This window comes from Ischnura elegans, assembly GCF_921293095.1.
Source record: "Ischnura elegans chromosome 13 unlocalized genomic scaffold, ioIscEleg1.1 SUPER_13_unloc_1, whole genome shotgun sequence".
NCBI classification, from domain to species: Eukaryota; Metazoa; Arthropoda; class Insecta; order Odonata; family Coenagrionidae; genus Ischnura; species Ischnura elegans.
In genome coordinates, this window is record NW_025791657.1 from 12,487,395 (window position 1) to 12,504,423 (window position 17,029).

Here is a 17,029-nt window from a genome sequence, read left to right on the forward strand (position 1 = left end):
GAATACCATCTGCATCTTATACGTGAATCAGTCGAGATCAGTGAGGCGGGCAACCAAGGTGGGAGGTGGAAACACTCAACACTCCATTCAATATTCACTACGCACAAACATACACACATAATAACACACGATATTGAATCAATTCTATCAAATTGCCAAGGGGCATGGTTTACAATACATTTAACCTATTTTTGAAAATAATGATAAAGATCTACAAATTTGGGCTCAAAGGCCCGAGTTTACAGTACTGCAAATTCAGGATTTCCCCAAACATCACTTTAATCCATTAATTCAACCCATAAATCCCCAGAATTGCATAAACACAACTTTATTGAATGGTAATTATTAGAAAAATCCTTTATGCAGGATAATTTTTTCTTGGGTTTTCTGAATTTCTGAAATATCTTTCATTCTTATTCAGTTAGTTTTGTAAAAATTTTCATTGAAATTATAATTTTTACTTTATCTCTGCATTTCTTCAGGGTTTTTTTTTCGTGTCAGCTGTTTGGTTGACAACAGTTTTGCTGGCTATCCTGCCAGTGTCTTCAGGTCTTCAGGCCCTTCGACCTGAAGACGCTGGCAGGATAGCCAGCGACACTGTTGCCAACCAAACAGCTGACACAAAAAAAAACCCTGAAGAAATGCAGAGATCAAACCATCGCTATGGAAACCTACGTTCTAAATTTTTATTATACTTTAAAATTTGCCTATTTCGAAGCGTTGAAGTACTTCAATTTGTTAAGGTTTCAAAACCTGAGCTCAAGTGCCCAAGTTTACAGTACTTGAAATTCAGGATTTCTCCCATACATCACTTTCATCCATTAATTTAATTAACTGAGAATTTCATGCATACCTCAGTGGCATCAGTCTCCTTGGGAGATAGTTCTTTCTTGGTCAAAACCAGCAGAGTGTCAAGGTCTATCACAATGGCTCTTGTGCCTTCAGCATCCACTTCTTCACCTTGGGAAGATGATGAGGCCTGTGCCTGCATATGAGTCCAAAATCAGCATCATTATAAAACCGGGATACAGGTATATAGAAATAGCTTCGTGAGTTCACAAAAAAATTGATTCCTATTTATACTATTGAAAAAATCTACTCACCAACTCAACACATACACTTCTGTAATATTAACACCTTAACAGCTTGTGTTACACATTTACATGCAATATTTGTACAATAATCTATCACAGAACTCGAAAAAGAAAAAAACTCTCATCTTATCAAGAAAATGTAGGATTAGTAACAAGTAAAATATCAATTATTCTGTGTTAACAATTATTTGTGTAATGCCTCAATGTGACTGAGATTCATGTGTTATTTGAATTGCTTCAAGATATTGTTGCCTTTATTATTGTTTACTTTGACTAATTTTCAATGCAAGCAAAAAGTGTTTGTATTCAGAGGATTTTTCCACTAGATGTTTTTATCACTCTCTAAATTCTTATTAGTCTTTGAAAATATAGATATAAGATTCAATTTTGGGCAGATCACTCACAAGAGTACAGAAAAATACAAAGCATGCCTTGCTGAGACATGGATGAGATGTGGTTACTCACTTGACTACAATGTATCACATTGTTAGCTCATCATACTGCAATGACTGGACTTACTACCAACCTTGAATTTCCATGGTAGCCTTTTCAAATTCTTCTGCGTTTTGCAGGTGATAATCATAGTCCCTGCTTTTTTTGACATTTACCCTACCATTCTTTCACCTACCAAGGTTACTACCCTGATCCAAGGGGTTGTAATTCCATGTCGGTATAGCACAGGTTTTTATTCTGTAGTGAGCCAGTCAATAAATAGCTAAGGAGTATAAAGGAGCATTCATTGCATGCAAATAATAACTGCTAGTTTTCCTCATTCCACTGCCAATCTAATCCAAAGTACAGAGGATTAAAAACCCCTCTTTAGCCTAAAACGATTGTAAAGATACTATTATCATAACATTTAGATTTAATGTGCGTTTTTAGGGGTGTATCATGAGTAGTACGTGTATTAAATTTGTATTACTTTAAGCACATTAATATAACTTTTTAAGGCAATAATCTCAATAATTTTACAAAATTGTAAGGTTTACTAATGCATGCGCCTCAAAATTGTATGCAACCAGCTACACACTGACTGATTCCAGTAAAAGTTGATGAATATCCCACAACATTTCAGTTCTCCTTATTTGGGTGTAAAACATGGTAATCAAGTCTCCTAGGAGCAACAAATTCAGAAGCTCCACAGAAAAATGACATCTACTTGTATTTTTATTCTATCAGAGAAACTAGTTATTGATGTATTTTTTTCAATTTATTATAGTGTATTCTACCTGAATGCGATGTTTAGTATCCTCATCTCGGGCCCTAGAACCAACTATAAAATACTATTCAAAATTCATATAAGGATACTGGAGCTCATAGGTAAAATGTCTACATAAACAGCATGACTCACTCTACATCAAAAATGGACTATATTACCTCAAACTTGTGTGTACATGTATGCTGCAAATGTTTGCACAAAAAAGTATTTTTATAATTATGATGAATTTCTTCACATAAATATTTTTTGCTTTCTTCCTTCGTACTGTTTTTGTACCTTACATACTCATTGACATGTCCTATATTTGTCCAAACAAATCCCTGGACCAATTTAAATATTATTATTATGCTTATTACCTGAGCAGAGGCTTGGGCCACAAGGTCATCTGTGGCCGCATCCGTGCTATAATTGTGCACACATCCTCCTTCATCATCACTGGTCTGATCTGCTTTTACACCAGGGGACCCACATGTTGCCATGCCACTCTGATAGAAAGAGAATTAACACTTCCTTAACATGGGTTTTCACCAATCGGTACGAGAAGCAAAAGATCACAACCAAAACATCAAATGTATGCTTAAATGAAAAATTCCCTGAATTGCTATTCTGACCTCAGAGAGGAAGGCAGGATAAATTTATTGATAAAAAAATGGTCCATTAAGTTACTCTACCTTTTATATTAACCATAGGAAAATCTTCTAAAGAAGGAAGAACAAATTTATCAGCAATATTTTGAGACATGATGGTCTCATGACATCATTCATCGGCAACCAAGAATTTTTTCTACATGTACAGACGGAGTACAAAAATGTTGATTTCATCCATTAAAGGAATCACAACATTTCATTTCAATCAAAGTTGAATATACAACATGCTCCATCAAAATCAGCTAATGGAAAATAATTGATGCATTTCAACAACCAACCTGGTTTGCCAACATCCAATACCCTCTCCAAAGATGGTATCACTTGCTCAGTGAGCAAAGGTGTATGATCAGAGCAGCTGTATGCCCCCATTCTGTTCAGTGCAATGACACATTCATTTTGAATGATTTCGTCAAGAATGACAAATCTCTTTGTTACTAAAAAAAACTTTTGAACTTATGGGCCAAAACTTAAGGAACTGTGATTCCCTTAATCCTCCTTGAAAAAGCAACCAAAATAGGTCAGGAAACGTAGATTGTAGACAAAAATTAGCAAGTCAACATAGTGGAAAAGTTTTTCTTTAACCAACACCATGAGAAACAGTGAAAGTTCTAATTAAGACTCATGACACATGTAACATTTACTTATTCACATTTGATAAAGGAAGGGAAAAGGTATTGTTACTATGGTAAATGATATTTCATTATTCCATCGAGGACTGAATTTGTGTAGTAGCAAAACTATGCTTAACCCATTAGCTGCGGGATCATCAAAATTTTCCTTCCACTGTGTGCGGGACACGAACGGGGAGATATTTTTCCAAGGATCCCGGGCGTGTGTCTAGCAGGTAGTGGACCCTCATAATCCGGGACTACAGACCCTACCCCCTGACGACAGACCATGAATACAATTGAGCCCTTTCTAAGAATCATAATTGGAATTAAAATATTTGAACGTTACTTTTTCTAAATTGAATGTAAATGGATTTTTTCCTCAAATTTGGCCAGTATGACATTTTTATGAGCGATTTTATATCAAACAGTAATAAAATCCATTGATTTTTAACCAAATTCCTCAATATTTCAACCATACTTCAGCCGACTTGAACTTTGGGGAGCATTTAGATGCCGTAGGTAAAGGTAATGGATAATAAAGGTTATAATAGGCATTCTTTTTAGAAATTATTGTATTTTTGGCACTTAGAAATCAATATTTGAATGATAATCTCCAAAACAACCCATACATAGAGCTTTCTGACAGTCTTCGCACCAAAAGTGCGTGTCTTTTCTCTTTTGATCCCTTTTTTTGGTATTATTACACATGAAACATGCTCTCTGTGGGGTCTTCTCTCTGGGGGATTAGGAGCAAACATACACCACCGAAACTCTGGAAAAACTGAGCAAAGATCAATAGAGCATGTGGAAAAGAGAGGATATTCGAAGGGAAACCCATTCGGTGGAAAATCCAGAACGAGAATATAATACTCAAAGGAAAGAAATGTCCTTGGTAATTAAGCAGGTGCGACAGACCCACCACCAAAAGTATAAGAAAGAATAACCAATGCTTTCAAATAAGTTTCCCCGGATAATGGACAACAAAAAGATTTAAAAATTCCTAGGAAATGCAAGGATTCATTGGAATTGTTTTCTTCGTGAATGTGCCGCGGAGAGCAGAGAGACCTCTCTCTCTGGGAGAGGGATAATCTGGGTAGCGCTCCCCGTGGTGAGGGTACCCAGTCCTCATAAGACGCCTTTGTGCTCTCTGCCACTAGGTTGGGCCGAGTTCAAGCAACCGCATAAAGGACGGCAATAAAATCTTAAGGAAAGTCTGCCAGTGGTAAGAAAATCTGGTCAAACGTAGAAAAACGTTTTTCCCGCACTCACCATGCAGAACGTTTAAAAACGTTCCCGCCGCCTAAGGGTTAACAAAGCAAACGTGAACTTACCAATTCATCAGTTGCCAATTGGTCTAAAGCATTTCTTGAAATTCTAGCTGGATCCAGAGTGTGCATCTCAGGATATTTACCTTCACTGAGAGGGTCTTCATTCTCCTCTTTCAGAGTTTCCTAGAAGATAATGCTGGGTGCCAATCAATGGGGCAAAATAAACATGTGAATAGTTATAAATAACAACAATAAAACCTCCTCTTTCACCTAGAACCACTCAAGCTGGCTGAAATCATGTTTGCACAAGATTTTAGTGACAACCTAAAATGAAATGGTAGACATGACCAGTTTAATCTTCACACCTTGGTGTGGAATGCTTCTAAATGTGCTAGCCAAAGTAGAAGTGGGTAACTTCTTCACCTTTCAACTCAGAGGTTACAGGTTTGAATCCCAAATGGGTGGCATAACCCCACCCAGGACTTGGAATATTTGCGTGTCCTCAGCTTGATTGTAGGAGAGGACTTTGAAGTCCTGAATTCCATCAATCAATAAAGATAAAGCCATTGTCATCACTTGTTCACATTTATTTGTTTCATCGACATTGCAGGTCCACCTGACCCTTGGAACATCATCAGCCTCAGCATAAACTGATCTTGCCCTACATATGCATTATCAAGCCTACATATGGCCATTTTTTTAACTAAACAGCTCATAAGGCTTGCATGCCTTACACCCTAAAAACACGGCGGCTAATTGTCATTGTCATGACATTAATAGCACATCAGAAATTCAAGTAATAAATAAAATTTTAAAAAATTCTGGTAACAACTTTGAATGCAATGGTAGTTTAAGGAACATGATCTTCAAAAGCAGTGAAAATTTCCAGTTCCAGACTAGAGAGATCAACTGCAGATAACCACTGTGGAGACCAGTCTATATGTGTTCACTTCATTTACACTGGTATGACTAAAACACTGAGCAATACATAATCATACAGCACATCTCCCAATAATTGAAATGGAGAAAAACACGCCCTAATTTTTATGTTGATTTAGCCAACTTCAGACCTTAAACTTCAAATTGATAACAACAATGACCGGCATGGGTGCATGAATCTCACGCTAAGTACTATCCAAAATTGCTTTGATGCTTTATTTTTCAGTTAATTGGCTTTTTGTGGACCATGGTGATACTGAATGTGATTCAGACATTAAAAACTAATCAGTAAACATAAGTACAACCAAAATAGTACGATGAAACGCATAATTATTTAATAAGTTTTTATAGAATGAAATAAGCAGCAAATTAAGTTATATTAGAGACTTACAATTAGGTTATTCCCTATTTATAGTTTATTTCTTGCTCTACATGAATTTCGACAGATATTTCCGATTTTTTTAAATAATGAATAAATTACGGCTCAATATGTCTTTCTGGATGAAGATGTGATAAGTGCAGAGCCTTAATTTTTTCCCGAATATGCAATAGGGTATTTAGGATCACAATAATTAGCATTGACATGGTTTGAATTACATGGATTTTATTACCCCATATAAAATTTTAGATGAAATGTCTCTTCATTGATCATTTTCCCATGAAACTTGTGTTTCTCTACCATCACTGGCCCGAGTAGCAACTTTAGTGAACCCATATCACACACTTCGCCTGAAGTGACGACATCTATATTCTAACAAGGCATTCTTAAGTTTATTGCTTCATTAACGTGGACACCTTTGTTTCCCCAGACACAAAACGTCATCAATGCCATCAAAAAGTGATGATTGAAATGAAATTACTAAAAATAGTAACTTCGATTTACCAAAGGCTACTGCCATGAAGGGAGTTGTAAGTACAAGGTAGGCATCAATAATGACCACTTAGAGCAAATACCAGGGCATGTAGGTAGCAAGGTCTTTCTTAGGCTCACGTAATCATTACATGTATGTAGTTAGCTGGAAAATTTATACATCAGTGAGCCTAGGAAGAAAAGTTTACCATACTTTAAAATGATATAAAATTTATCTTAATATTTTTAACTTTTGGCACCTATGAGAGGTCATGGGAAGAGCTACCCCTTATTGATTTTTGGCATGTAAATATACACACAGTAATAATGCCTGATCATATACAAGTCACATAACAAATTACCATGTTATCATCGAGACACTAGATGTACGTTGGAATCGAGGCAGTGACGTCGTCTGCCTTGAACTTAAATTCCCTGCTCAAGTGATGAGAATGCAGCTTGGATGCTACCAATGGAGAGTGAAAAAGCATAATAGTCAACGTGATAACATTAATGAGACACGATTCCATCCCATTGAAGTTTAATTTATATTGTCATTTGTAGTGCATTATTATTTATTTAAAAAAAATGTCCACAGCACATCAACAGGTGCAGAGAGATTAGTCTTTTCTCATTATTTGTAATGGGGTGAAGTGCAATCCTCATTATCAGTGAATCCATCTTAATATAGACAGAATTGCAAGAAGTCTACCATGACATTGTCACCTTAAGTCAGTTACTTAACAATTTCTAAACAATTACTTTAGTAATATTTTTCCTCATTATGAGAAAAACAATACATTCCATGAAAGAAAAATTCTTTTCATCAAATATTTGTCTATACTACACGTATATCTCACCAAAATCTATAGATATATTTAAAAATAAGTGATGTTACAGAAATTTTATTACAGGATAGAAGAATATTCCAGGCAATAGAATTTCCATATTCTGGATCATAGACTGATTTTTCTCTGGGCTGTTTACATCTATGGGCATCAATGCAGTTGGCATGGCACAATGATGGAAAAATACAAGTGATGCAAGATTGAAAACATCCAATATATTTGATGAGGCCGTTTTACACTAGGCACAGAATTGCTCAGGTTAAAATGGCATTTATTTCTAAAATCGCGTGGAATTGCACAAATGCAAGAACGGAATTAGAACAGGGGCTATTTTACCATCTAACACCCACACATTCTCGCATGTGTTCTAGCATTTCACTCCCATTCACGACACAATTTTTCCTGCACCTTCGTACACATGTCAAATAGTGCTTGAGACAGGTAAAGCGAGATCTACAGCTTCAATCATGAAACATGAAAATAGCCGCCTATGGCCGTAACGTAAGGATCAAGTAGCAGTCAAAACAAATACTTTGTTGGTTTGGTGGAATGGAAGAATCCATTGTAGTGACCAACCCGAGCCTCTAAACTGGAAAACCATTATACGCACTCAGCTCGGAGGAAGCCGCCGTGATGGTTGAAGGTGCTTTGCTAGGGTTTCTTCGGTAGAGTGACAAGCACTCAAATATTTCAAAGGACATTTTGTGATAGTTAAAGGTACGATGCAATAGTTTCTGATTTCAATAGGTTGAGAGACACACACACTCACTCAACATCAAGGAAACGTGCTTCCTTCATGTTTACATTACTATTGAAGGCTATTTTAATGTTTCCATGCTGTTTTCTAATTTCTCACGGGTTCTCTCACCTTCCTCCCTGACTTCATTAATCTCCTCTTTAATTTTAGCCCAATTATTCTCAAACTTTTCTGCCTGTGTATTAAATTTCTCATTGATTTCTTCTCTCAATCCCGCGAAATTATTCCTACTCTCTTCAGCCTGCTTATCAAGTTTTTCGGCTTGTTTGGCAATTTCAGTCTTCATTTCCGCTAAGCTACTTCGGGTCTCATCTGCCTGTTTAGTAATTTCACCCTTCATTTCTGCTAAATTACTCCTGCTTTCTTCTGCCTGTTTAGTAATTTCACCCTTCATTTCTGCTTAATTACTCCTGCTCTCTTCTGCCTGTTTAGTAATTTCACCCTTCATTCCCGCGAGCAAATCAAATAATTTCTGCATATCACTTGGGTTTTCTAGACCTCCTGAGGCTTCACCTTCCGGCCTACTCTCTGATTCACCACCTCCTACGATAGGGTCACCTTCATCACTGGAAATATCAACTACCCCTACCGACTTCTCTCCCTCCGACTCGTCTTCATTATAGGTACTTGGCTCCCTATAAGTCTGAAAACTCTTGCCCTTGTGATCCATTACGTTCTAAATTACTTAGGCCAATCACTGAAAAAAATTGGGAGGACACTACAATAAACTGGGATTCGCGGACAAAATATCGTAATGGACAATGAATTCGGGATCTCAGATTCAGATTTGAACTACGCGGACAGAGAAAAATCACACAACCTGTTGGAAAAATAAAACACTTCAAAGCAAAATAGCTCGGGAACGAATCGGAACTATGACGCAACCTAACAGTGAAATCGTAGCAACCGCCTTCCCATCTAACACTGCCCCGCGTTCGGTCGCCAATTATGTGTAACCCACCTTTCCGTCGTCCGTCCGGGTTCACTTTCTGAGGGGTGGGGGAGGATGGTTTGGAGGGATTGCTCAAGGTGAGCGAGCCGGGGTTCGATGGCTAGGGGAAATGGAGGGATGGGAAAAGAAAGGGAAAGATAATTTGGGGTAGGTTCACTTGCTGAATGGAGGCTGGCGCGTACGAAATAATGAAAGCTTACGTAACCGTTTACAATTCCAACACGTTTAATGAGCACTTCAATTAGAAAATGTCTCAAAAAATACATAAATGAATTAGTCTTTTGAATAACACAAATTAAATTACTGCTACTGGCCAGTTACGAACCTAATAACATTAATTAACAAATGACAGAAAATAAAATAAACCCTGATTACAATTGTTGGCGTGAAATATTATAAAAATGCTTGAAAAATGACAAACGCCAATTTCAAATAAATTCTTATTGTCCTACAAACTACCATTAATCATTCACACACACACACGGGGACACGGGGGAACTCAAAAAAAAAATATAAAAAAATGTATGGGAAAGTATCACTGTTCTTCTTCTCTTGAACGGAAGAAAGAGGGGAATGGGGAGTGGGACTCTTCTGATTTTGTTGAAAATTTGGGGATATTGGTGGCTAGAGTACTTATCACTCGCTGATTTGTTGGTGGGGAAGATTTCCTCGGCTGGCTCGATGCTGCGACTAGTATTGCTGTAGGATGAGAGAACTCCTGTGTTGGCGCCGTGGATTGACGTCTTCTGCTGCGCGTGCTCGGAAGATACCGTCTTATCTCCTCTTTCCAAAGTCACCGCCGTTTAATACTCGCGTCTTTTTCCACGCTGGGCTGCCTCTCTCTCTTTCTCTCTCTTTACAGAATGGGATGGTCGGTTGTGCAGAGCCTCCGGCCGATATCTTCAATAGAATGATTCTTGCACGTTGTCCGCAATTCGCTTATATAGCCACTTTCTGGGAGTGGGATGGGTGAGCGGAAAAAAACCCCGGACATCGGGTTTTCTCGGCTATTCTTCCGTAGGGGAGGAGGGGTGGTTTCTGTGGAGGGTGGGGGTTGGAGGATTTCATCATCTCCGTACGCAGGTGTTCTGGCTTCATAGTGGGATGGGGAGAAACCTGCTACGCATCACGTACGCACCGGAACTTTCCACTTCGTAGACGGGAGAATTTTGGGAGGGATTGAGGGGGACGGGAAAATACAAAATCTGGTCATTCATTCGTCATTTTGCATTCACACACACATTCACACAAAATTACATAATCATTTACATAACATTAAAAAACACTTTACATTATTTATTAGACCCTTCATAACTTACGCAAGCCTTCCCTACCTCGTAAATGCCTCTTTACTTCACCATGTACCTAGCCAAACGGCAACGGCTACAGTATTATTGTATCTGCCTAAATATTTTTTTGTTGGATAAGCAATTCTTTATAGATTTTTTAATTTATTATTTAATGGCTTCATTAAATGTGTTATCTTTTTTCTATGTTCTATCATCTGTGATGTTGTACATGCGAATATCGTTAATTGGTTATCCCGTAAATAAATGAAATGAAATAATGTATTGATGATGCCTTCATATAGGGGTACCATACATTCGGGTTGGTCCAGACGTGTCATTCTTTATACATAGTCTTCATTGATAGTCTTGTCAGATTTTTTAAGAATGGGAAAAGTCCTCCCTTTTTAGTATCATGATTATAAGTATAATAATCTGTTAATAGCCACTCAGAACTTTCAACAAAATTTCTGAATATTTCTTAAGCCAACCATGGGAAAATACAACTGCAGAAAGGGTACTTTCTCTAATTTCAACCCAGTGGACCACCAAGAGAAACAAAGTAAACAATGCCTCAGGCCGTGTTCCAATCCATAGGGTGCACCCTACCCTCTTATGCTCTTACACTCTCGTGGACTCTTTTGCTCTTTCCTGCTCGGATTACAAGTGGTGCCACCACTGTGGAGCGGCGACTTTGAAACTGAAAAAAGTCAATAAGTGAATATTTGCACTACGACAATGTCATTGCTGTTGTTCATTAATTATTGAAATATATTACTGCACTAAATGGAATTGTGGAATAGATAACATATAAAATGTGGCAGAGGCAACAGGGAGTGGCACCAATTGTAACCATTACACTTTACAATAAATTTATTAATTTTGGACAGCAAATATCGTACAGGGTAATGTTCAGACAAATTGAAGAGGTTTTAAATCAGATCACAATTTAATAAATATGTCATTAAAATTAAAAGTATTAACTACTGTGAAAAGATACCATCATAACAATTTAAATACAGTAAGTTGAAAGATTTAGTGTCTAGCCAACCAAAGCAGAACAATCTCCATTATTCGTGATTTTTCCAGGGAAAGTTTTTAGGTTGATGTTACGTGATTACTGTGATAGATTAGAAATTTATAAGGCCAAGGAATGGATCAGTTAACACACACTTCATTATCAAATTTAATTTAATCATTTAAATTTATTCTATGCAAGCCAAGAAGCTACTTCAACCTCATAAGTAAATGCTGATGTCACCTGTCCTATTCTTTGAGTTTTTCAATCTTACTTGAGACAAGAGTGCAAGGAATTTCGATTCCATACTCTGGTCTGACATTCCACATTTCGATGCAGCTATAAAAATTCCACTCAGCTACTGCATTTATGATTACCACAAACACATTTTACGCCAGAAAATGGCCATTGCACTTGAAAAATTACGCCTGAAATGAATTTTAAATTTCAGGCTGGAGAAAATTTTCATGATATTTAATGCATAATTCTAGATACTTAAAATTCTTGCATAAATCCCGATTTTCCTGTTGCTGTAGCTGGACACACTGAGATTCACATTTATACTAGATTAATTTGGATTTGATATTCACTCGATTCATCATGAACAATTTAAAAAACCAACTCACTGCCTCAAATCATATCCTATCGGTATTCACATAGTGAACAGAAATTTCTACCTGTGTTGAGCAAGTAAGGGTGAATGCTCACCATTCCTCTTGCTCTTCGACTATGCGCTCTTCAGAGCAGGACCGGAGTTGACTGGAATCGCACCATTGGACGTCACTTCCCAAATGTGACCATCAAAAAGTGCTGGTTAGAGCACAAGAGTGCATTCATGGTGGATTTGAACATGGCCTCAGTAAAAATTAAAAACTTCGCACTGTCAAAAATGCTAAAAATTGCATCAAAAAGTTAGATCCACAACCAAAAACAAAACCACAGTGCTTATTAAGTTCTTTAGTTCCAAATTATGAATTTGCAATTACATTTCAAGTGTCCTGATTTTCCTCCATGCATCCTTTCCTTTTAACCCTTTCTCACCAGATGTCAGGCGGAGCCAACAGGCATTTTTCTTCATAGAACTTCTGCCATTGGGTACAGCTGTGATTTTCGTCTGGCATCGGGGTGGATTTTATATGAATGGGACATTTTCCTTCTCATTGAAAATTATGATTTTGTGCATAGTGAATCTGTTACCAGGTACCTAGCAAGCTGTAAAAAAATGCAGATATAGCTCGAGAAAATTTTTTCCCCAAAATATAACAAAATCATAGGTCTTATTAATTTATACTGTTCTAATTTGTGAAATTGCCGTCATTCTTCAAGTTGCCTAATTTCTCCTTATCTCATTTTTAACACATTCCGCTTGGAACATGTCCATTGACGTAGTCCCGTCCAAGTCAATATATGTAGCTAGTCAATACAAGTGCTCTGCCAGTCGGGCCAGGAGGCCATTCTCCACCTTTTTAAGCAACTAATATCCATTCGAAAGTTTTTTGATTGTGCGTATGACCTCCAGCAAGAAACCCTTTTTCGAACCGTGCACGCCTTATGTAAATAGCCTTGTTTGAACTGAAGGTATGTTGTGGAAAACTCTCTCTTTGTCTTTATTATTTTATCGGTCGATTCTGATGACTTTAATGAAAATCGCATCCGTAATGAATGTGCTAATAGCTAGCTATCTTATACAAATACATAAATTACTCAAGAAAAATAGATACACTGAAAAATATATAAAATCATACTGCAAATTTATTTCATTGCTCCAAACTATAAAATTGTCATTATTTTTCAATTGGCCTACTTTTTCTCTTATTGTTATTTAATAGGGAGCTGCCCTGCATTCTTCATCTCATGGCAGCTGGTCTCCCAATTCCCACAAGTGAAGGTGACTTCCCGTAGAAATGCATCCATTTACACTGCACAAAGCCACTTACGTCAAACAACCAAGTAAATGTAAACAACTCAGGGTCATTAAACTCAGGTTTCACTGTGGATGAGAATAAAACTTACCAACATATTAGATCCGAGTTGTTGGGAGTCTTCCACAGGAATGTATATTTCAGTCCTTTGGGCTGAGCAAGTGAGATGTGAGGTGCCTTCTATCTCATCCTGAATGAAGTCTTTTGTGTCACCAGGAGTCCCCAACTCGTCATCAGCTGCCTCCCCTCCTTGGATACTCTGTGGATACGGTGACAGTGGAATTCACTTAATTCATAGTCAACAATTGAAGCATACTCCTTATATTGATGAAATAGGATTTTCAATGCAATATCCAAGCATTTATGTAAAGCTTGACATGTTTTTCTTTATCCAAAACTCAAAAGCTAAAAAGCTGCTGAAACCAAATTAGGCAGGAGATAACTTGGTATACTCAGTTCACATAGTGGCCGTATTATGACATAAATGAGGCATGAAAGAAAGAAAATACACAAATATTTTCAACAGACGTGTCTTTAAACATGAATCGTTGATGGGGAATATGTTTTTGATTCATTTCTATTGGAATTGAACTCCTGTTTCTATGCACTCAAATACCGACCTAGGAAGAGAAGAGATATATCTTATATTTTGGCCACTTTCTTAGGCCGAAGGGTATGAAATCATCAGCCTGATATTGGATGGGAGACTTAAGAAAAGCGGTAAAGAGGAGAAAAAATTGTTCTAGGACTCAAAACATCATAGAAGAGACAGCAATTAGAGAGGTATGGGGCCAATTTCAAGGGGCAAGAGAGCAATGCCTGAACAGCCAATGCACTGAGTAGTGTACGGCATAGCGAAGAAGACAAATGAGAATCTAGGAAAGTCTAACAGCTCCACATAAATAGTCTGGTGGATGAAACCTTTAATAATTTAGGAGATTTTTAATCTTCAAATACATCACTTATAAAAGTATATACAGTTAACATGCTTTTTGAGTTCAAGATATATGTTAAAAGTTCTTGGCCAAAGTAATCTGCATAAATTTGAAAGTAAAACAGAAAAAAAATACAAAACATCAAATTCATTCCATTCTGAGCACTTGAGTTAATTTCTGACTATATAATCATAATTCATGTAACAAAATTTACTTACTAAGTGGAATAACAATCCATTCCCTGTTCAAAGAAACACTTACAAAAACATTTTCCTGGAAAGGTAAACAACTAACAAAATAAGCTATTGAAAACATATTTTGGTTAAACAAAACATACCTCAAAATTTATCATAATTATCTAAATACCCAGGGCCAATTTTACAAAAAAAACTTTCCTGAACAACCCCTAAAAATGAAAGATATTATAAGGAAAGCCACGATTGTGAAGACTGTTACATAGGTTAACCATATCAATTAATAAAATATGGTATTTCACCAAATAAGCCATCTTTAAAACCAAATAAACAGTACACATGACATTCAGTGCATATATTAGTTGGTATTCATAGAAATAGAACTTAAGAATTTGATAACACGAGAATTTGAAACACAGAATGCAATTTTAACTAATGGATTATTCAAATAAACTTTATTTTTACTCATAAAGAAAATAAGTTGTAATAGCTGAAGTTACATACATTGTTGTAGCTCAACATACTCATATTAACAAAATATTTATGCAAAAATGTAAATACAATCTTGCATCAAAGTAACTAACCAACATACTAAACATATTGATACTAAAAAGATACGTCACATCTATCTTCTGATCGTTTTTTATTTTACGACGATTGTTAACAACGTTTGTAATGACATTATTGCAACAATCATCTCCTAAGCTTAACGGTAATTTTAAACACTTATGCATTCATTGTACCTCTCCTCTTTTCGTATTATAAGCCGTGAAAATTGAGAAAAGTTTTTGAACCATCAGCAGGTATATATTGTTATAAAATAGAGAAAACATCAATAATTCACATTTTGTGTGTGTGCAGTTGAGCCTATGCTTGGACACCAACTTACAGATCCATTTCAGTTCACACTTACAATTAGCAGGAACCACCCACATAGCAGAAATACATCTCGGATACATCTCTGAGACATCTCGAATATCACATGTTACGTCTCAGAGACATTCTGAGAGCTTCAGAGGCATCTCTGAGACTTGTCTGAGATGTCACTATGTCGAAAAAAAATGGTCTATGCGACATCTCTTGAGACGTCTCACATAAGTCTCTGAGATGTCTCATTAGACTTTGTAATATAGTATGCTTCAAATTTAGGCAAAAAATAATTAAATTTAAATTATACAGTTATGGCCTACTTTTTCCAATTATTTTTAGCGTCAAATTTTGTGATAGATCACCTTTTGAAAGTAAGAAACCCATATTAAATGTCGTGATTTTAATAATCAAAACTGCAGATTTGCACCGAAAAATATACATGGAAGGCATTGATGGCGTTTAAATACGTTTTTTTAATAATTCCTGAACGTCTCACGATTACATCTCAGAGACATCTGTGAGACATACGAGATATTCGAGTCATTCAAGACCATAGTGAGACGTCTCTGAGAGGTTCGTTGCTATGTGGGCAGAAGGAGCTATTTTTCTCGTTTTAACATACTTCGGTTACTCATGTGAGCACATACATTAAAAGGGATTATTTGATAGCGTAGTGGGTGCATTGCCTTCTACGAGTTGGCAAACTTGAATGCCCCACTTTGTTATCTATGATTGTTTTACAAACACATACTTGAATGAGACAACAAAACGTCTTTACTTATCACCACTGAAACATCAACGGCAAGGTAGCAAGCACTTTGCATGGAGATTGAGAAACACAGCTTGCGGGAAACTGGGCTAGTTTCACTATTCCGTCATCATGTAGGATGGCCTTTAAAGTTCTACAATATTATCAATTAACAAAAATAATGCTCTATTTATTTTTAATCTCTAATCCAAGTACTTTTTAAAATGAAGTTGGATTTACCGCCTGCAAGAAGTCATACAACATTCTATTCCTCAAGTCGTGGCATCAAGTGAATAATCAATTACAACTTTGAGTAAATCAAATCAAACCAGTGCTTTGACAAGTTGAATCCACAAATAATGATTCAACTGGATTTCTCACTGCTGTCGACACAAACGAAAGACTCTCAATTGACATTTACCGAAACATACCATGCACCAGTCTTCGAAAGAGAATAAACGAAAGTACTCACCCTAAAGCAATTCACCCCAGAAAGTTTTCTCAGCTTTGCATCCGATTGTAAACAAGTCATTTTGAAAACACTGAATTCCGTGAGCTTTTTCATACATGGTGGACACAGGGTGGTGGGCAGGCCATCTCCCAGAGCAACCTAAGATAGAAATCAACACGCTATACATTGGAGAAGTGGTGAAACTACTGAAAGTGAACAACTAAAGCAATATGACAAAGAAAAATTAATAAGTCGTAGGCATCGAACCACTTACTGCTAACCCAAGTAAACCATTTATAGCATCCTTCACAGTCATTCTGCAAGTTACGTTGGAAATGAATATGTTGTAAAAGTAACCATTATTCTTCATGCATAGTCTGCATAAGGTATCCACAGAATCCCTTTCTGATGAAGCGGTGA

At 36.7% G+C, this 17,029-nt stretch overlaps 1 protein-coding gene across 1 annotated transcript; it reads right to left on the reverse strand.

Annotated features, from left to right (window-relative positions):
* Positions 1-921: 921 nt before the first annotated feature.
* Positions 922-16,783, reverse strand: LOC124172071. The gene is made up of 5 exons (XM_046551478.1): positions 16,631-16,783; positions 13,503-13,670; positions 4,903-5,022; positions 2,599-2,798; positions 922-985 (listed from the first exon to the last, which is right to left on the reverse strand). Exons 1-5 carry the CDS (start codon positions 16,721-16,723, stop codon positions 922-924), a joined length of 645 nt encoding a protein of 214 aa, XP_046407434.1. The 5' UTR covers positions 16,724-16,783.
* Between the last annotated feature and the right edge of the window lie 246 nt (positions 16,784-17,029).